The 21,384-nt window shown below is 55.7% G+C and overlaps 2 protein-coding genes across 2 annotated transcripts; one reads left to right on the forward strand and one right to left on the reverse strand.

The window, feature by feature from the left end:
• Positions 1-5,300: 5,300 nt before the first annotated feature.
• MAM_01354 (DnaJ domain containing protein) lies at positions 5,301-6,956 on the forward strand (the record flags this gene model as incomplete). Its single annotated transcript, XM_040820153.1, has 1 exon — positions 5,301-6,956. The coding sequence occupies one exon, from the start codon at positions 5,301-5,303 to the stop codon at positions 6,954-6,956; it is 1,656 nt and encodes a 551-aa protein (XP_040681641.1).
• A 1,598-nt stretch (positions 6,957-8,554) lies between these two features.
• On the reverse strand, positions 8,555-20,829 carry MAM_01355 (beta-ketoacyl synthase domain-containing protein; the record flags this gene model as incomplete). The annotated part of the gene is made up of 5 exons (XM_040820154.1): positions 8,555-11,541; positions 11,600-13,357; positions 13,456-14,162; positions 14,215-20,287; positions 20,355-20,829. 5 exons carry the CDS (start codon positions 20,827-20,829, stop codon positions 8,555-8,557), a joined length of 12,000 nt encoding a protein of 3,999 aa, XP_040681642.1.
• Between the last annotated feature and the right edge of the window lie 555 nt (positions 20,830-21,384).

Raw genomic sequence — 21,384 nt, forward strand, 5'->3', positions numbered from 1 at the left:
CATGATATCACGAGTCCTTTTTTTTTTGTTTCATTTCTCATAAACTGACCGATGGATCTGGGCAGTGGGCTGGTTCCACGTATCGCCAATCCGTCTTTCTCCGTCTTTCTCCGTCCTGACAATGTTCGACAACAAGGCCGCTGTATCGTCATCCCGTCCTAGCATCAAGACGCTAGAACCCGTTGTTTGCGGCTCCACTGGTTGCTCATGCATACCCTCAGGTACGTGTATACCGTGGGTCTTGGCCAAAACTTGTCTTACAAGCCGATCCGCCCGTGTTGCACCCAGCGGTCCTGGCATCATCCAGGACTGTTATAGTCAGCCAAGGCAACGCAATTGTGCTTGAGATGTTTTGCAGTGGTCTCTCCGAGCTGGACTGCATCTGAGCCGAGGCGCCCGGTGCTACGTGACAGGTTCAACGCCGGAGAGAAGGTCGACCTGCCTGGTAAGCTGTAACTGCCATCGGCCGTCATTCCTTGTCTGTGCTCGGCAGTCTTTGTACAGCTAGTTCCCACAGGGCGAGCGATTGGACATTGGATGAAATCCGTGGCAGGAGGCTGATCCGAGCCTGCGGCCTGCCCTACTTCCGTCTCGTGCCGACATCCATCTTGCTAGGAGCTCGTAGGCCGTAGTAAGCGACTGGTGATACGTCCGACTAGAAGTCTCGTGTATTCGAGTCAGTACCTGCGGGTCGTCATGCGGATAAGGCCTGTCTTGTAGCCGCTGGCTCCTGTTTACACATCTCGTGAGCCTCATATTGGACCTCGCGCCTGAAACTTGACATTGCGCAGTGGTTTGTCGTGGCCGTATCCAAAGCCTCTGCAAATTCAAGCTCGTCGCGAAAATGCATTTGAGACGGTCGTCATTGTTATGACATCCAGCTTCCGAAGGGTTTACGCGAGAAGAGCGGCTGCATTGTTCTGTAAAAACCATAGTCGTTCGGTATCAAGGCTTCTTTTTACGGCGCTTTGGATATTCTGCGAAAAGCCTCCCCAGGGCTTGTTTTTCAAAGTGTTCCCCGGCTTTCCTCCTGTTCTTCCTCCTCAAAGGATTTCTTCGGCCAAAACCGTGGCCCGGAAGAAATGACCAATACGTCAATGGGAGTGAAGGCCGGCATGGACCAAAGCCTCTGCGTAATGAATAACTACCGGTGTTAGTTACAACTACGGTATCCGTACAGTCTCGGTATGTATCCGGCTGGTCATTCATGTTTAGAAGTTGCGCAGGCGCAGTGGTAGACTGGCCTGGCTGACTGGTACAAAAGAGCTGTCGTTGTATGTATCATCTTGAGCCCTGCAGCGAGTCTATGCTCACATTGCGCCGTACCATCTTGAACCTAAACTCGCTGGGGTTATTAATGAAGCATTTATACCTTTTTTTTTTTTTTTTTTTTTCTTTTACATTTTACATGCAGAACATGGAAGGATGAGAACTCCGTATGTTTCGTGCATGCATTTATGTGTCTTGGTCTGCGACTGCGGTCCTCCTTTGTAGCCGATGAGATTCCGCCCTGACCCGGAGCTGGTTGGCATGAATCTACCTTGTCGTCTTATCAACGACTGCGGTAGTACGCCCAGCTCTTAGTGGCGAGTGATCTGTCCAGTCTAACTATTTGATAGCTGTGATGGGGGATCCCGCTGAAAAGTTTCATCATTGCTGTATTTTTCTAAGCCATTTGGCCACGCTCTACAGCTGACGGACTGTGTTGTCCTCCGACGTAAGTGTAGCCGGCCGCGCCGAGCGAGAGCCCTTGTTTGGCACCATCAGGTTCTGAAGTGCAATTGTGGCTCGTTCTTGGTGACTGAAGAAGAGTCTGAGCTACGTCCAGGTCTATTGTGCATTTATAGTCGAGAAACAGGGTCACTGCTGGCGTATCTCAACATACATGTCCAGGACTCTCGGGAACAAGCTCAGTTCTGGAAGTGTAGGTGTTGGACTCGTGCCAATTGTCCGATGTGGTGAGTAGCACCGAGGTACTAGTTCGGCTTATTATACAAAGGTCGGCCATTCATGAACTGCTCACAACGATGGCACACGTGATTTTGGCTTGTTGCAGAAAGACAAGAAGCAACAGCCATTTGGTTTCGTAAATTTGATCATCCTAGTACGGAGTAGACATGCTGAAACTTTCTACGGACCCATATTGCTAGGTTGTCTTGACTCTTGAGTCTTGCGTCACAGCAGTTTGGGGTCTGTCAGATAAGGTTGGTACTCCTGTAGGCTGTGCGGGTGGTCAGCAATGGTGTGCGACCAAACGTTTTGGAGAGGGACTCTCTTGTAAAAGCGGCGTCGGCCCAGGCACCCCATCCGATGATAGGCTCATCAACCTAGCCGTCATTGTGCATCGCGCAGATGCTGCTTGAGAGGCGCCAACCCGAGCGGGAGGGCATTGCAGGAAGCGCCTCCCGTGACGACTTGTGGGCATACCAGGTGATGTCTTATAGCGAGTCTCGTTGCTGCCAGGGGCGGGTCGGGACGTGCTTGCGTGGTATTCTGTTCCTCTACTCCGTATCGAGTAGGGAGTCGACGCCGCAATACACATACGCACTGCTCGGTACATCAAGTGATCTATCCGTCCACGTCGATGCCCACTCTTAGCAAACTGACTGGTTCAGGTTCAACGGCGAACTGCGCGGGTAGCGGCCGGCAAAACAACAGGTGTTTGGCCTGACCTGGTCTACTTGGCTTGCCCTATCTTTTGCGAGGCTGACTTGGGAAGAGTGGGAGTGATGGCATGAGTGCGGTGCGTTTGTTGGCGGAGCATGATGTGTCTGGCGTTGACATGTCAGTCAGTCAAACGGCGTCTGGTTTTGTGCGTGAACTCCGTACCCATTCGACCACTCGAGGGCTACAGATCAAATCGAGGGGCTCGGGGTTCCTTCCGTTTCTTGTCTCGTACGACCGCGAGGCGAGGTCGTTCGTGCCTTCCCATCTCATTGAAGCTTCTCAGCCTAATTGTGTGAAGGCCTCTTTCTGCCAGTCCCTGCTCATCCGCCCTTGACCTCTTGTTTCTCCTCCTTGCCTCCCCCGAATACACTCTTTTCAACACCCGACCACTTGACATGTCCATGTCCCCTTTGCCATCACCTTGAAATTCCCCTCTCGATACTCTCGATTCTCTCGCTTTGCCCGCGCGCTTGGACCAGTTCACCGCGATCTTGCTCTGGCCCCACCAGAAGAATAACCACACCATCTGTGGAGAGACAGTCGTCCTCGGCCGCTTCGTTGTCGACTCCGTTTCCCCATACTCTCACCGCTTGTCCCTGCGTGCAGCTCGCTCCGTCGCCAGGACAATCACAGGCGGCCTTTTTAAGACGCAATATCTGGCAAAATAAACAACTGGCATCAGCATCGTGCTCGCATTTCTTCAGCATCTTCTCTGCCATACTCGCCTCGTCTGGCGCCATCAACTGCGTAGCTTGTTGGACAAGCCTGGGATGCTTCGCTGATCCGCTCTAACACGCAAGGCTCGCTTTCGATTGGATTCTTGTTTTTGGGTCGTATCGGCCACTTGCGTTCGACTCGACACCACCATCTCCGCCAAGCCGACACGCTAGGACGCCAACGCCAACACACCAGTTGACCAACATAACACACCACCATCGCGTGTGGCACTGTCCCTGGCTTGGACTGCCAATTGTCGCCATCCTTCCACCAGCCACCCACGCACGTTGTGCCCTCCAGGCCTCACTGCCTGTACCTTCTTTCCAAGCCTCGGCGGCAATCGAGTCCCAACATTTGCCCTGATTGTCCTTCACCCTGCTTCGGTCTCCTCGCTTCGCTGAACTACCCCTCTGTCACTTTGTGTGTGGCTTAGACAACAGACCCCACGACATTGCCAGGCAGGCCGTTCATTCCCAGATTATTCCACTTGGCTCGGAAGACCCAATCTGGTAATCATCTCGTCTTTCCGTTCCATTGAGCGGCAACTCACGTCACTGCCCCCAGAGACCGCACTATCAGGACGGGAATCGCGCCATATTGTCAATTACGTTCCTCAATTCTTGTCCCAACTCACCTAGCCTTCCACAGCAAGGCGCCCCTCGGTTCTGCCCAGTAACTCTAGCCCGCACCACCACCACGGACAGCCTTCAGGGGTACAGGCCTGGTACATCTGCAGCCACGCGTCTTGCCACCAATACCCTCGTACCCCTCTCCGCTTTCTCGGACCGCCCGCGCCACTTCCGGCACCTAGAACGACGACGGGAAGCCAAGTGTGCTACGGAGCACGGAGTACGTACCACGACTATTCAGTTCTGTCAGCAGTCTCACTCCCTGTCTGTTGGCTGATGTGTGAGTGAATTTCTTTAGGTGAGTGCTCCGGTCCCAAACATGTGGTGTGAGGCTATTTGTGTCAGAAAGACAATGCGGGAATCAACGGACTGGCGTCTGTCCCATTTCTGTTTATCCCTCTCTTTGCGGGCCAATCATTGATGCAGTCGATGTCCAGGACTCACTTCGCTTCTGACTGCCTTTGTCATTCCTTCTGTCGCCTTCTCCGACAGAGTCCGACGCCGCAACATATAGAGACAGGATTTCAGACTCAATTGCAGACGAGCCTGGCTTCCATTTTCGCCCCAACACGTCACTGGCCGCAATACGATTGCGCCCTTTGGAATAGCCGTACGATTTGAACTTGAAATACACATATTTCCATCAAAGCAAAGAGTCGACGGCCTCCTCCTTCTACGGTCTCATCCACCTGCATCAGCTGAGCACTGAGATCGGCCCTGTCAACTATCCCACTTTACAAAGTGGACCGACCACCTGCTGGCCATCCACTGAACAGGCCCTGTCACTCCTCCCCCCCATACCGTCCACTGGCGCTCTGGCGAATCACAACGGCCGAACCCCCCTTGGCTGCCCGTGACCTCATCACCTTCATCTGTGGTGTCGACTCGAACACCAACCACTCCAGACTTCTCCGGTTGTGGCACTGTCGTGCAACAAACACAAGGCCGTGGCACTGGTCATTGTCGGATTCTCACGTTTGAGAGTCGGCAAAGCACTTCCTCGCATCATTCGTGCTTCCTACATTCGCATCGCAAAGACCGCTGGCCTGTCCTACTGAACAGATGTCACCGTCTGTCTGTACGGGCCAATCTTTCAACTGAACGGAATTCACGCCTATCGTGAGACTGTCTGCCAGCGCAAACCAAAGCGGCCTATATATACCCACGGCTCGTACCCAAAAGAGCTGGACCTTCGATGTCATCACGGCGAACCTCCCGATAAAGCGCAACTTGGCGATTTTGCAAGGCCCGCTCCTACAGAATCACACATCGTATTGACCCATCGCCATGAGTCCTCTGCCACCTGATCCGTACAAGATCCTTGGTGTTTCTAGAGATGCGCAGACTGCGGAGATCCGAGCCGCACATCGGAAGCTAGTCCTGAAATGCCATCCAGACAAGGTCCAAGACCCTGCCCTGAAGCTTGAAAAGCAGGCCGAGTTTCAACAAGTACAGCAGGCATACGAGTTGCTCACTGACGATCGTGAGCGGCAAAAATACGACGACAAGGTTAAGCTCGAAGAGTTGCGTAAGCAGTTCCAGAACAGGGCCAACATTTCGACTCCCCGAGCCACAAGATATGCCGGTCCAGATGAAGCTCGCGGTACCGAATCGCGGGCTTCGCCCTTCAAGGCCAGTGCGAGCTCACCAGGTGTCAAGTACTCATACCATGCTTTTTCGGATGAAGACTTGGGTCGTGGCTCTCGTGTTTTCGATGCGGCGCCTCGGTACTCATCCCGTCGTGAAGCAAGCTTCGAGAAGTCGACAGAACGAAAATCCTATAAGGATCGTGAACGGGGAGAACGGGAGCGAGAGCGTCGGCGACAGCAAGAAGACGCTATCAAGAGAGCCGAGAAGGATGCCAAGGAACAACGACGGGCCGAGAAGCGAGCAAGGGAGAAGCAAATGGCCAAGGACATGAAACGACAATCCGAGGAAAAGAAGCGACACGCAAAACCCTACATTGAGCCATTCGACGAGGAACCGCCCGTTAGGTCTGAGCGGAAGAAGTCTAGCAGTTCCAGGAAATACGAGGAGAAGCGAGATCGCTCATCGGGTAGAGAAGACGTCCGGCCCCCGAAACCCCAGCGATCCTGGACCGCAAAGGAAGAATATGCGACTTCATATATTCAAGCGTCCAAGGCTAAAAGCTCCCCGGGTCTGCAACGGTCAGCTACCACCTATCATATCCGGTCAGTCCAGCCGCCGGCGCCGACACCGCCCCCTATCCACGGCCAATCTAGCCCTTTTGCTGCTCCCGTCGAAGAAGATGTGCGCCGGTCGTCTGCGAAGCCTCGCCGAGGTTCCGTGGATGAACCCATGCTCTCCAGGGAACGGTCGCATCGAGATGCGATGGACGACCCTCCCATCATTGGCTCTTCTCCGTCGGCCCGCCATGCCGCTTCATTCTTCTCGTCTAGCACGCCACCGAGGAGCGATCTTCCCCGAACAAAGACGATGCCGCACGAATCCGTGTCGTACTCTCGATCGCCACCCGAGCTGTCAAGGTCCAAGACATTCAACGTATTTGAAACGCCCGATCACCCACGTGGTCGCGATCGATCACGCATGCAGCCTCAGGTCGATTTAGATACAGACGACGAGGATTACCTCAGGCGGCGAGATAGAAAACATCGAAGCAGAAGACAACATCACTCCCCAGAACAGATGAGAACTGAAAATGTATCTCGTTACCGGGTTGACGGAGGTCGCAGCACGCTGGAGGGTGCGTACACTCGCCGCCTAGACCACGACATTGTGGAGCCGTACGCCAGCTATTATCGCTCCCAGGATAGCCGACCTTCAATGCCGGGTCGTGAAACCAGTTACAGCAACTCGGGCGGCGCCAACTTTCCCAAAGTCAAGACGGCCAAGTCGTACGGGTATGAGGACGTCTCCTACAGCACCTACGGCAGGCCCTCCCGCGACTACGTATATACGTGAAATGGCGTTTGGTCCTTTTTAATTTTTTCACTTTTTTTTTCTTGCCAGTTTGCGATTTGAGAGAAACTCGACGAGGTATGCTTTTATATTTGATGTGGTTTTGGCTGTGCGGCTGTTTAACTTTGCATGCCTTTGCTCTGACTTGTGTGGTCGTCTTTTCTCGGTCCATGAAATGGACTGTGTTGTCAACAAGTTATCCGAACCCGACGGTTCGGGATGTTTTTACGAAAGTGTTGCCGAGAAGACGCGTTGGGTGTGCTTTTTGATGAAGAAAGCATGGCACTTGGAGTTTGGGCTTTCCCGCAAGTCAAGCACTGTCAATATTCCTTTATCCATGCACTCGAGCACCAATTGCTGTCTGTGAAGCGTAGCAAAGTTTGCTCGCCAGTTGTACATTTTGGGACTGGCAGGCGCGTCGACGAGATGGCTTGTTATCGTAACGGGCCCAAAGGCGGGAGGAAGGGACGTGTGTTGAGATTTACCGAGACCAAGTATATCTGCTTAGTTGTGCAGTCCTGAATTATCGGCGTTGGCAGGGTTTGCAACTGGGTCCGTGTTGACCAAGACGCTCATTAGCTAAAGAATTGAGTATGGCCGAATGGCAGGCCTCTTGAAGTCTGCACCTTGGGCGCGTGTGCGGTGGGTGTCATTGCGCATGCGACTGAAGCCAGTTTTCTGCAAACCGGCACAAGCGGATTCTTTTGGTGCAGCCACGAAAGGGAGAAGGAATCCGAGGTGACGGACGCACTGACGAGTGACTGACTGTCTGGACTTGCACGACAGACAAGAAACAGCGCACAGGTACGAAAGCTCGCTCGGCTGCAGGGTGGGCGGCGGCACAGGCACAGGACGTGATACGGACTCGGCTCGACGAGCAGCGAGTGTACGGAGTGCGTGTACGTGGACCGCGCGAGGCAACGATGCGACGCCACCTGACACCTGACGTGACGAGTCGTGTCCGACACCGGCGGGACCTGTAAGTCGAGTCGCCATCCAACCGGTCCACGGTGCCGGTTTCCGCCGTGGCAATCACGCCCAGCGTCGTGATTCCACCGGTTGACCTTGAAATACTACTCCGTACAGGCCAAGGAGAGCCGTCGTCGTCGACTTCAACTGCCGTCACGACGACGACGACGACGACGAAAACGACGACGACGACGACGACGAAAACGACGACGACGACGACGACGAAAACGACGACGCGAAAACGACGACCAAGTAAACGACAGTCACGGCAACACCGCAACACCCTCAGGCTCAGATTGTCTTGTCTGATTGGGGCGTGCGTGCTTTGCCGAGACAGCCATACGGCATCGCGTCACGTGACGCCAGACGCGATCGTGTTACTGTATCATAACTAACTACTGCATGCTCCAGACAGCCAACAAACTCGCCAGCTTTACAGTGAAGCTGTCTCTGGCCCCGTGGCTGGCCGTCTCGCACCCGGCCAGACCTGACAGACATGTCGAGGATGGGCAAGTACGGAGTCGTCCCGGGTGCGGCGTGTCTTGTCCATGTCTCGGTCTTCCTCGCCCGGTGCTTGTCTTCAAGCTGTGCCCCGTCCTTGTCTCGCGCTCGCCTTACACGTCATTCTCCAGTCAGTCTCGTAGAAGCCTTGGGAACTTGAGCGTCTCGCCGGCCCCTGTTCCTATCCCGCGCAGGACAGCCGCCATGCACTCCGACATGCCGGCTTGTTGTGCGCGCAGGATCCAGTCCTCCAACGGTAGCTCCTCCACGTCCACGTGCTCCCCCCCGGCGCTCGCCACATGGCCGCGGATGTCGGCGAGGCGCACCTCCACGTCCCCCGACTCGTGGATGTACGTGACGGGGCCGTCTTCGGCTCCGGGCCCGCGCCGCAGCGCCGCCTGGACGACCCTTGCGCTCACGGTCTCCGGGTAGACGAGGTCCACGGATCCGGGTAGCCGCGACAGCGCGGCCGGCACGGCACGTATGCGCCGGGAGTAGTCGAGCATGTTCTGCACCACGTCCGCCGCGGCGCCGCCGCCCGCAACGTCCTGCTCCGGCCGGATGATGCTTGACGGCCGGTGGATGTGCACGGGCAGGCCGTGCTGAGCGTGGGCGTTTTCGAGCACCACCTCGCTGGCCCATTTGGACGCCACGTAGCCGTAGCGGCCGTCGGTCGGCGGCGGGCAAGGGCGTGCCGAGACCTGCGGCATCGCCTCCGACGCCGTGTACATTGCCACCCCGGCGGTCGATATGTAGTGCAGCGGCAGCCTTCTTGGAAGACACATCCTGACGAGCTCCTGCGTCGACCACACGTTGGCCCGGCGCAGAGACGCGTACGTCTTGAGGTGGGACACGTCTGCCGCGTTGTGGATGACCACGCCGGCCTCTCGGAATATCCGGCGTGCCGTGTGCTCGTCCAGTCCTAGCCTGGGAAGCCTCAGGTCGCCTTGGTGATGTTCCACCTTTGACTGGGCCGCGGGCGCCTTGTCCTCTCGGGCTTGCAGGTTTCTTGTTGCTATGCAAATGATCTTGTCGACGTGCTCCTGGGCGGATAAGCGGTGCAGGAGATGTCGACCGAGGAAACCGGTGGCGCCAGTGAGTACGACGACCCTAGGAGGCACCGGCTGCAAACCGCGTGGTGATCCCTGGCCTTGGCGGGCGTCGACCGGATCGTGAGGCATGCTCGTCTCCGCGTCCCAGTCGATGTGTTCGGATCTCTGTGCACCATCTTCTTCTTCACTGCCGAGCAGCCGCGCCATGGACCGCAGTGTGCTCTGTTGGAAGAGCTGCAGAAGCGGGACAGATATATCAAGTTGCTGTTTCATCTTATGCCGCAGCTCAATGAGGAGCAGGGAGCTGCCTCCCACCGCGAAGAAATCCGCATCGGATTCCATCTTGTTCAAGAGCACCAGCTCCTCGGGAAGCACCTGTCTCCAGAGCTCTCCAAGGAGCATCTCGTTTTCCGACAATGCTGGCGGCTTGCCAGTCTCACGGACGGCGTGGCTCAGCGACGGAAGAGGCAGGGCGGAAACCGTCAGCCTGTCGACCTTGCCGGACAATGTGCGAGGGATCCTGTCGACTGGGATTATTGCCGATGGCCGCACTGCGCGGGGCAGCGGCAGATTCCTCAGCAGGCTCTGGATGTGGCTTGTCTTGTTGTCGGTGGTTGAGCCTGTCGACGAAAACACCACGTGCACCACCACAAACTGAGCCGTGGTTTCTGACGTGGACGTTGACCTCGCGCTGGCCACCGCATCAGAAAGCACGCCCCCTGAAGTCTGGATGACGGCCTGCTCAATATCAGCCAGGTTCACGCGAACTCCGTTCAGTTTGATCTCGGTGTCGCCTGCAACGCGTCCTTTGAGGACCAGCGTGCCGTCAGAAGTCAGATATCCCACGTCGCCAGTTCGGTACATGGTAGTCCAGCCTCGCCTGATGTGCTCCTCGGTAGCGAAAGGATTCGGTACGAAGGACCCCCGAGTCAACCCTGCATCGTTGAAGTATCCCATCGCAACACCCACTCCGCCAATGGCAACTTCCCCAACTTGCCCGATCGGTTGCAGATTTTGCCTCGAGTCCAACACGTAAAAGGCTTCGTTCACGGAAGCCCGCCCAACAGGAATGGCGGCCGACTGGTACGATTCGGCATCTTGGTACTGCAGCTCCTTCTTGGTCGAGCCACACGTTGTCTCTGTTGGCCCGTAGACGTTAAACAGGCGCAGAGCAGGACGATTTACGCCGCGGAAGAGCTGAAGCAAGTCCTTGGTGACGGGCTCGCCGGCGACCAAGGCAAGTTTCCAAGACGAGCTGCCGAGAAGTCTCTGGTTGTCCTGGGACAACCAGCTCTTGTATTCAGTAGGCGTGGCATACGTCGCAGTGACGCCGCATTGTACAATGGTTCGTGCCATGACCTCTGGATCTGGCCGCATGGTGTCGCTCGTTATTTGCAACTTGGCACCCACACCCAAGGCCAAGAAAATTTGAGTTACCGACAGGTCGAAGCACCATGCGCTCTGCTGTAATACAACGTCGTGCTGTTCCAGTCCATACACGACGGAACAGTGTTCAAACTCATGGGCCAAACTGGCGTGTTGGAGAACGACTCCTTTCGGCTTCCCAGTTGACCCGCTTGTGTAAAGAACCATGGCGGCCGCTTCTGGTTCGGCGAGGATGGGGACGGCCTCTTGAGGCTCCTTGTCCGGCAACTCGTTCGCGTCGATGATGACAATGCCGTTGGAACACGCCAAAGCTTTTCCCCGGTCCATGGTGTTTCCGTGAACCAGAATAGCCGCGGGATGGCAGTCGGCACACATGGTTTCAAGGCGCGACACCGGCGTTGCCACGTCCAGGGGAACATACACGGCGCCAATTTTCAGTATTGCAACGACCGACACGACCCAGCCAACCGTCGGGCTCTGCAAGACGGCCACCCTGTCGCCCGGTCTCACGCCTCTTTGTAGCAATTCAGAAGCGAGCTGGTCGGCACGTCTCGAGACTTCTCCGTAAGTCAGCGAGTTGCCGTCGCTGTCTGCAACGGCAACCCGGTCCGCACTCGAAGAGACAATCTCCTCAAATCGATGCACCGTGGTCCGGGGCCACGTTGGGTTGAACAGTGGCCCTTTGAAGATTTTAGCTAAGCAGGCTTGAGATGATGCAATGATTAAGGAGGTGCTTACCCTGGCCAACGGCCAATGCCTTGTGAAGGTCGCCCTCTCGAAAATTCCACTCATCACCAACGGAAAGATGAGGATCTGCCACGAATTCCCTCAGAATATCCTCATATCCGTGGGCTATCAGATTTGCATCCTGCTCCGTGTACAGCGACGCCTGGACGTTCAGAATGATGCGCACGTGGCCGCTGGTGTAATTAATGACGGTGAAGGCCATGTCGTACGGCAACTCTGCTTGGTCTTCGCTCACAACTTCCATCTGGCAGCCTAGTAAAGACTGGCCTTCTTCCACGCTGGCTTCGGCATAGTTCAGAAACACTTGAGCCAGGGGGGTATGAGTCGACTCCCGAACCACCTGCAGTTCGTTCAGGATGACCTCCAACGGCAAGGCATTGGCGAGTGTCAGCAAACTCTTTTGGCGAGCCTCTGCTATGCTGTCGCTGATGCGCTGTCCCGCGGCCGCACTCATTCTCAGTGGGAGCATGTTCAGGAAGGGGCCGATGCCAGTCAACATGTGCTCGTCTCTGCGGCAGCTGTCGGCGATGCCTATGCAGACGTCTGTGGTCCCAAGGAAACGATACAGCAGCACCTTGAACGCCGCGAGATAGAGGTGGAATGTAGTTGCTCGTTGGGTCCTTGCCAATCCTCGGATCTCATCGGACATCTGGTGATCGATCCGGAAGTCCACGACATGGGACGCATAGCGGTCCAGCGGGCGACGTTCATCGATACGACTACGGTGCAGAGGCAAAAGCTCAGGAATTGTGCAAAACTCGCTGCGCCAGAAGTCGATGCTTGGTTTCCAGTTTCCCGACTGGTACTCCTCGTATTGCGAACTCGAGTAATCCAAATATTGGAGAGGGTCTGCGAGAGCCGACTGTCCACTATACATGCGATCGAGGTCGCTGAGGAAGATGCCAGTGCTAACTCTGTCAAAGATTATGTGATGAGACGCGATTAAGAGGTAGTGATCTCGGGAGGAACGCGACAGTAAGAGTACCCTGCTGGTTTGGCCGCGGGTCAGGTCAAAGACGTGAGTTTTGAGGATCCCATATTCCTTGAATACATCCTCCACGGCGTACACCCGTTTGCGCTCCAGCATTAGTGTTGGCGAGTCCATAACTCCTTGTACGATCTGACCGTCCACGGTGTATATTCGAGTTCGCAATGCTTCGTGCCGGATCCCCATGTCTCGGACGGCTTGCGACAGATCGCCGACGCGGATTTCCCCCTCGAGATGAAGCATGCCTGTATTGTTCAGAGTCGCCTTGTCATCCAATAGCTCATGAACAAACAGGAACACTGACTGTGTGTAAGAAATGCGACCGATTCGCTGCATTTTGGCTTCAATTTGCGGGTCGCTGTCCTCTGACGACGAAGTCGGCTCATCCTGTACTGACGAAACCTCTGTTTGCGAGTTTGTAGACGGCGGGCTGTCTTCTTGTTCTGGGGCGCCATCGGCAGATTCCCGAGACGACAATGATACAGGACCAGCGGCCTCTGGCTCCGAGGTCTGAGCTGACGATAAGTTTGGCGTCAACTCCTCAGGTACGCCTTCCAGGGCTTGCAGAATGAGATCTTTGAGTGATGCACCCATCAGAATCCTCAGAGCGGGGATGTTGACCTGGAAGTTGTTCAAAAACCAAGACCTGATTCGAACGGCGACGAGGGAGTCGAGACCAAGCTCATCGGTGCGGATTGATGTTGTAATCGCGTAGTCCTCGCCGAGGCGGAGCATCTTGCGAAGTTCTCTGGTAAACGCGTCTGTGATGAGTGTGAGACCCCTGCTCGCTTGTCGTCTTGGCCGGTGCGGAACTCGAGATGACAAAAGACTCGAGTTGAATAGTAGATTCTGCACTCACCTGTGATGATCTCCTCCACATTGTCTCGTGATGTTGCATTGGCGAGCTGGTCACTGATCGAAACGCCTTCCCGCTGTCCGCCGCTTGGGTTGACGTCGTGCACAGCCTCACGCAGCGCGAAGCACGCGAATTGGGAATAGGTGTACCATGGGGGCCTGTTTGGCGCGCTCTCTGGAAGCTTCTTGAACGCGGTTGCGATTTGCCAATCGCCGTCCCAAGTCGGATGGCTTGAGTTGATGGCCTCTGCAAACAGTTGATGTACGTCGGATTCGGAAATCGCCAAGAGCCCTCTGGCAGCCAATGCAGCTCCCAGGTCGTCTCCCAACTCCCGAGTAATGACGCCGTTTCCTAGGACAGGTCCAAGGTCCATTACAGAAGCTGCGAGTCCGCGTTGGCGTCGTTGCTGAGCCAAACCGCTCATAAAGGCATTCGCGGCGGTGTAATTTGCCTGGCCAAGGTTACCAGCAACAGAGGCGAGGGACGAAAAGAAGACGCAAAAGTCGAGCGGCTCGCTTCGTAAGAGACGGTCCAGATTGAGACTCCCCTCGACTTTCGGTCGGAGGACCTGAACCAAGTCTTCCAGAGTCATGTCGCGAGTTGCCACGTCTTTCAGTACCATTGCTCCTTGGGCAACGCCAGCAAGCGGAGGCAGGGTATTTTTCACTTCCTCGTACGTAGTTCGCAATGATTCGAAATCGGCCACGTCGCTGGGTTGCTCTGTCAGTTAATGCCACTTATTTAGACATCTAGTCGACTTACCTGCTCATGGTTCGCACGGTGGCGCCTCGACGACTTGCGGCATCTAGCCATGCCTCGTCCACTTTAGGATTTCTGCTGCTAATAACCAAAGTAGTGGCGCCATGCTGCATCATCCAGTCTGCTATTGACAGTCCCAGGCTTCCAGATAAGCCGACCAACCAGTAGGTTTTGTCTGGCTTCAAACACGCCTGCACGGGCTGGACGGTAACTGGAACGCTGTCGGAATTCCAGTCGACGATTGTAAGAGCATCGATGAATTCTCCCTTCTCAGTGATGTCCCCAATCTTGACAAGTTTCGGATCGGTGACGGTATCGGCACCTGCCGATACCATATCCATTGCGCTTTGCAGCCAGTCTTTCGACAGAACGGAGTCGGCTGCGGCACAGTAAGGGTCCCGAGTTGATGTCGGGAACATTTTTTCCACATCAATCGTGTCTGCAGTGGGTGGTAGACAAGATGACAGCAATCTCGACTGCGCCGATTGCCTTCCCGCAGGAGACAAGTCAACAAAGGTAGATGTGTCGGGGGTCATCAGCGATTTCAATAGAGACTGTCGGGAATAAGGATGGACGTATATCCCACCTTGCCGTTCCGCGTCCTGTTCAGATGTCGTCGTGAAAGTCAATTTGATACCCGCGTCAGCTGCGAAGCTTCGGAGAAGCGTGGCCAGTTCTAGAGGTGCGTCGTTTATCACAACAGACTTGGCCTTTCTCAAAGCTTTTGGAGACTTGTCCATGACCAATTTTGCCGCCAGAAATCTCAAAAGATGTGCTTCAGATTGCGACGAAATCGAAACGGTGTGCAGCCTGTCTTTCTGGACATCCATGAGCGAAACCACAGAGTCTGTAACACCGATGTATTGCACGCCTGTCCGTCTGCATTTCCCGATGATCAGGAACGCATCTCCAGCAATTGTACGAACTGCTCGCAGGGTAGAGTAGTTGACTTGAAGGTGAACAGTGTGGCTGGCCTTCACGTTGCTTCCCGGAGCCCGCACTTCGTTCACGATGTAGCCGGCATCTGTCTTGGACACTCCCAGCGGACAGCTTTCGGGATTGACATTCTTTGTTACCAGTCGACGTGCTGAGTTGTATCGATCATTTGCGTCTTGGACTGGTCCCATGCGCTGCACCTGTTGACTCCCATCACGGGTGACGACCACCTCGGACTCGACAGACCATAATGCATCGTCTTGGTTTTGCGCCCGCGGAGATGAGGTGGCTTGGAATCTCAGAAGTGACTCTGCCAGCACTCTTGCATCTATCTCGGGGCTGCCCTCAAAGTCGAGAAACTGGCAGCGGAGTTCAGGAACCTCCCACAGCGCTGAGCGCGCAAAGCCAACTGGCATGCTGGCAAAAGGATTGTCGGTTCGTCGGTTTTGGGTGACCCAAACGACGGTCTTTTCTGAACCAAACAAGTTCTTCAGCGACTCGAATCTACCTGCTGTAATGTCCTTGAACACGGCATGTTCCACGTCTTCAAGAACAAGCACAGTAGAGTCCGTGCCGAAGCCAGCTTGATCCAGCCCTTCCAAGGTTTGGACACGAACGACGTCGTCGCAGAATGGTCGGACAAGCTTGAGGACATTTCCGATCAAGCGCGCAACCTGGAACGTGATGCCCCCAACGATGAAAAGCTTCTTAATGAAAGATTGCCCGGCAGGGAGTACCGGGCTCGGGAGAAGCGGCTCTCGTAGGAATTCCACCCAGCTATCGACCGCCTGCGAGACAAACACTGAAGTCGGAAACACCATCGAGTCTTGAACCGACGAAATACTGTCTATTCCAGAAAAGCCGGAGTTTCGCAAAAGCGAATCCCACTTTGCGCCGCTCACGGCAGCACCAAGAGTCCGGCCCTCCTCCATGCCCTGCCACCAACCTGGTAGGCAGCCAAAGAGGGAGTTTACGCGAATAACATTCGCATTTGTCACTTCACACGCCACCAGGTACCCTCCGGGCTTCACGAGATGCCGGATCCGGCGGAGCGTCTCTTCCAGATTCTTCGTCGCGTGAATGACCAGTGATGCTACTACAATGTCGTAGGCACCCTGTTTGAAGCCCTGGTCTTCCACGTCGGCCTCGAGATCTAGAGTGCTGTACGTCATTCTCTCTTCGTAGGGGGCGAACTCCGATTGGGCATTCTCGAAAAACCCGGGCGATACATCCGTAAATGTATACGAAGCAAAGTCATTACCGATGCGTCGCAAGATCTGCCTCGTTGCACCTCCCGTACCGGCCCCAACCTCCAAAACCTTGAGAAATGGATACCGGCGAACGACCTGCAATACGCTGTCGGCAAGTACTGGTGTCATTTGAGCCATACTGAGTGCTCTGGCGTAATATTCGTCCAGGATGCCGTTCATGATCAAATGCTCCAACATGGTCGTCTCGCCCCGAATCGCGCTGTGCATGTGCTCTCCAACGGCGTGCATAGCCTTGACCTCGGGACGGTCCGAAAATCGCTCTGCCATGCCTAGGATGGTCTCCTTGTTATCCTTCAGCCATTCTGGTTTCGCGTACTGGTGCCTGCCTTGTTCGCATTCTCGTATAGTGTGGGCCGCAAAGTCGAGGTAGGCCGCGTGATATTTGTCCAACCGGCCAGGGCAATCCGGGGCAATTTGACTCTCCAGCTGGCGCAGATAAAAGAAGCTGCCGCGCTCTAGAACATCCGCCAATTCCTGTTCCTCCGCAGTCGCCCGGCACGGGCCAGAAGCGGCGGCGTCTGGCTCTGCTTTGATCCACCGCATGGCGTAGAACCGTTGCTCGTCATCAGCAGCGGTTGCCGGTGTAAACGGTACGACGTGGAGTCCTTCAACTTGAATTGCGCAGTGATTCCCATCGTGACTGTGAATTTCGACGTCTCCTTCAAACCCAGACATGCCCTGTTGCTTGGTGCCGAGGGGAATCGAAGCTTCAAAGGGCACTTGGCCAGCGGCAACTAATGAAGCTCCGCACAAGGTCGGGTTGACTCGAATGCGACGGATTTGGGTAGGCAGGTGTAGTGACCAGAGCTGACCGTCACCCGGGTAGCTGAAGGCCAAGAGTACAGAATGAAAGGCAGCATCCAACACGGCAGGGTGAACGGCGAGAATCTCCCCGTTGGACTCCAGCGGCGTGGTGGCTAGCGAGCCAGAGACCTTACCAAGCTTTCGCCTCAAATGTGTCGCTGCTCTGAACGAGTCGGCGTATTCGTACCCAGTGTCCTTCAGGGAAGAGTAGAACCTTTCTGCGGGAACCTGTATGAGATTACGGTCATCACATCTAGCCGCCTCCAGCACCTCCCGTGATGGCTCGCCAAGGTGAATCAATAGCTTGCCGGTTGCGACCATTTGAAACGACGAAGCACTCGCCGTGCATGATTCATAGGTAAAACTTGCGGTAATGCATTTCGGGTCGTCGCGGCCAATGCTGCTCACAGTAGACCGCACCTCAATCCCCGACTCTTGGTCGTCATTGTCGAATACCATGGCCTGATGGATGACGAGACCGACCACCTCCACCAGCCGCACCTGCTGGTCGTTTGCCAAGAACGGCACAGTTCCAAGGGCAGTAGCAACATACCCGGCTGCTGGAAAGACAGTCTGCCCCTGTATGCGGTGGCCGTGGACCCAAGGTATATCTTTCGGCCGCAGCATGTGTTTCCACGAAAGCTGATGCGAGGAACTGTGTGGGCTCAAGTCACCCAACAGGAGGTGAACAGCGTGGCTGCGCTGCCTCAAGTTGCGGGAGAGGTTTGATTCACTCCAATACTCGTGTCCGTGATTCCACTTATACGTGGGCAGGCCTGGCAGAAATCGAGGTGTGTTACGACCCCCAAAACTGTCCGCAAACGCGTCAAAATCGACCGAAACATGGTCTACGTGTGACCAGAGGTACCCCAGGGCACCTGAAACACTTTGAACCGAGTCTACTTTCCGCTCAAGCATTCCTGTGTAAGGGATTTGAACTTGAAGCTGCTGCAACGTATCTCGGACGGGGCCCTTGAGAGCAGGGTGAGGCCCAACCTCTACAGCGGCATCAAATGAAGGAGATGAGAAAACCGCACGTTCAACAGCTTGCATGAACAACACCGGGGACAGAAGATTATCGACCCAGTATGAGGGAGTAATCAACGCCATGTCATGGGGCTTTCGGTCCGGGTATACGCTCGAGAACCAAGCTGGCGATCCAGGGCCGGGCGTGGCGGTGGAGATATTCTCGATGGAATTCAGATAGGGCCGTGAGCAGGCCAGCATGTGATGAGAGTGGTACGCTTTGTCGACCCGCAGTGGGCGAACAAGTTTGCGCTCATCTTCGAATATATCTCTCATTTCAGCAACCGCATCCTCATCTCCCGACAACGTCACGCTGAGCGGAGAGTTACAAGCCGCTACGGTGATCCTACCCACAAACGCCTCATCATTGCAGAGTTCTCGGGCATCCTGTAAGGAAGTCCCAACAGCCAACATGGCACCAGAAGATCCCGCAGGACCAGTAGCAAGGTGTGAGTGAAAGCCTCGGTAATATGCTACGCGGATGGCATCCCATGACGACAAGTAGCCTGCGGCAAAGGCAGCCGCGATCTCTCCCGAGGAATGGCCAACGACGGCGGAGAATCGGATGCCAGCTGTCTTGAGAAGTTCAACGAGGATCAGCTGAACCGCAGTACACAGCGGCTGTGATATGACAGCGTTACCAACGTTGCTGGATGAGGCATCGGCGAGAAGCTCTCGTCTCAGCGTCCAGGGCGGTCGGTCACCCTCAGGCAAGCGTTGCAAGGACCTGTCCAGATCTGACAAAACTCGAGAGGCATGGGCAGAAGTCTCGATCAGCTCTGCACCCATGCGGGCCCATTGCGCTCCTTGTCCAGTAAACAATCCCAGGATTCGAGCTTCTCTCGGCCCATCCCCCGTGCTCGCTGACCGCGGATCCGGTTGAAAGTTTCCGATCAACTTTTTCAGACTGGACTGAAGCTCGTCAACGGGTGATGGAGGAAAATGGACACGAAGCTGTAGGCGGGATCGGCGCGCCTGCAAGGACCAGGCGAGATCTTGGGGATCCGTGTTTGGGTGCTGCTCGAGGAAGCGAGAATATGCGCCGAGGTTGGCCAAGAGCGACTGCTTTGATTGCGCCGAAAAGAGAAAGGGCGTCACGGGTCTCGGTCTCGGTCTCGGTTTCGGTCGTAGTTTATCCGGGCGGTCTTCCGCGGCTCCGCCTCGGAAGCTTTCCAGAATCACGTGGGCGTTGGTGCCTCCGAATCCGAAACTGTTGACGCTCGCGCGGCGACATTGGCCGTGTGGCACTTGCGGCCACGGCGTGAGATGCTGCGGGATGTGCAGATGCTTATAGAACGGTTGTACGTTGGGGTTGAGCTGACTGAACAGTAGGTTTGGCGGGACATGTCCATGCTGCAAAGCCTGGGAGACCTTCAAGATGCCGGCCAGGCCGGCGGTGCTTTCTGTGTGTCCGATGACGGTCTTGATGGAACCAACAATTAGTCTGGGCTCGGAACGTTCGTCTTCCGTCTTGTGACCGAAGAATGCAGTGTGGACGGCCTCAGCCTCCACAGGGTCACCGGCAGGGGTACCAGTGCCGTGTGCCTCAAAGTATTGGCACCGATCGGTCTCGGAGGCCGGATCAAGGCCCGCTCGTCTGTACGTGGCCTTGATCAACGCCGCCTGGGCTGATGCGCTCGGCATCGTGATTCCCCGGCTGCGCCCGTCCTGATTCACACCAGTTTCGCGAATAATGCACTCGACCCGGTCTCCATCTGCCAGAGCGGCACTCAGCGTCTTGAGCATGACGGCTGCCACGCCCTCGCCGCGGGCATAACCATCGGCGTCCCTGTCCCACATGCGTGATCGGCCCCCGGGGGAGAGCATTTTCAGCTTGCTCTCGTAGATGTACGGCTCCGGCCCGAGGAGCAGGTTCGTCCCCGCCGCCAGGGCAACGCGAACATCTCCGGACCGCAACGCCTGCACGGCCTGATGGACAGCGACCAGACTGGACGAGCAGGCCGTGTCCACAGTCATCGACGGTCCGTGCCAGTCGAAAAAGTACGAGACGCGGTTGGAAACGATGCTTCGGGCAGTACCTGCCACGGCCGGCCGCGTTAGCACATGTCGAGAAAGCAATCGGCACAGGGGAACGCGGTCCATTACCAAGTCCGTGGTATGTGGGAATGCTCTGCAGGTCACGGTATTGGAGTGCTTCGTAATCTCCGTACATTAATCCCACGTACACTCCTGTGTTGGATCCTTTCAGGCCCTCGATAGTCAAGCCCGAGACTTCCATTGCCTCGTACACCGTCTCCAGGAGCAGACGCTGCTGGGGATCCATGGCAGCAGCCTCTGCCGGGGTGATGCTGAAGAAGGGGGCGTCGAAGTGAGCAATGTTTTCTTCCAAGAGGTAGGAATGCCTGACGTTGGCGTGGCCCGGAAACTGGGGGTCTTGGTGATGATGGCCTCGAACATCGAATCGGCTTGGCGGAATCTCACTCAGGATGTCTCTGGGCTTCTTCAGCAGCTCCCAGAGCGCTGAGGGTGAATTGGAACCACCGGGGAATCTGCACCCACTGCCGATGATGGCAATGGGCTCGGGGCCGTGACGAGACGGCGAGGTTTCTGCTGCAACCATGGCGGGACGAGATGGGCGAAGCGGCGAAGCGTGAAGAAATCCAATAACACAGAATAATAGTCAAAGTTCTGTTCCCGTACAGCAGATACCGTGTGTCTGATGTGGGTTAAAGACGCTGTTTGTCTGCACCTGCCAACATTTCGATCCACGACACCCCGGGGCGTCCGAGTGTCAGAAAGAATATTCCGAGAAAGCCAAGCGCTGCGCAGGGTCTCCGGCCCGGTTGGTTCGCTCGGGGTCCGGCATGTTCGGGACCTCGGAACCCTCCGAGAGGACCGGAGTGTTGCGCTGCAGTAAAACCTAGCCGCCAGTTGAATACAGACAGATTGTGACTGTGTGTGCGAGTGTTTACGGGGAAACTTCCCTCCCAAAGACGTTCTTCAATTCAAACTGCCTTGCAGTCCGTGTTCGGTAGAATCGAGAATCGACGAGTCGACATTGAACAATGGAACATCTTCTACATCGCCTGGTGCCAGACACCAAGGCGATGATGAGTGAGAAATGGTCTACCCAGGGTTCTCTTCTAGCCATTGTGGGCAGTGTAAGCATTGATTG

This window comes from Metarhizium album, assembly GCF_000804445.1.
Source record: "Metarhizium album ARSEF 1941 chromosome Unknown scaffold_2, whole genome shotgun sequence".
NCBI lineage: Eukaryota > Fungi > Ascomycota > Sordariomycetes > Hypocreales > Clavicipitaceae > Metarhizium > Metarhizium album.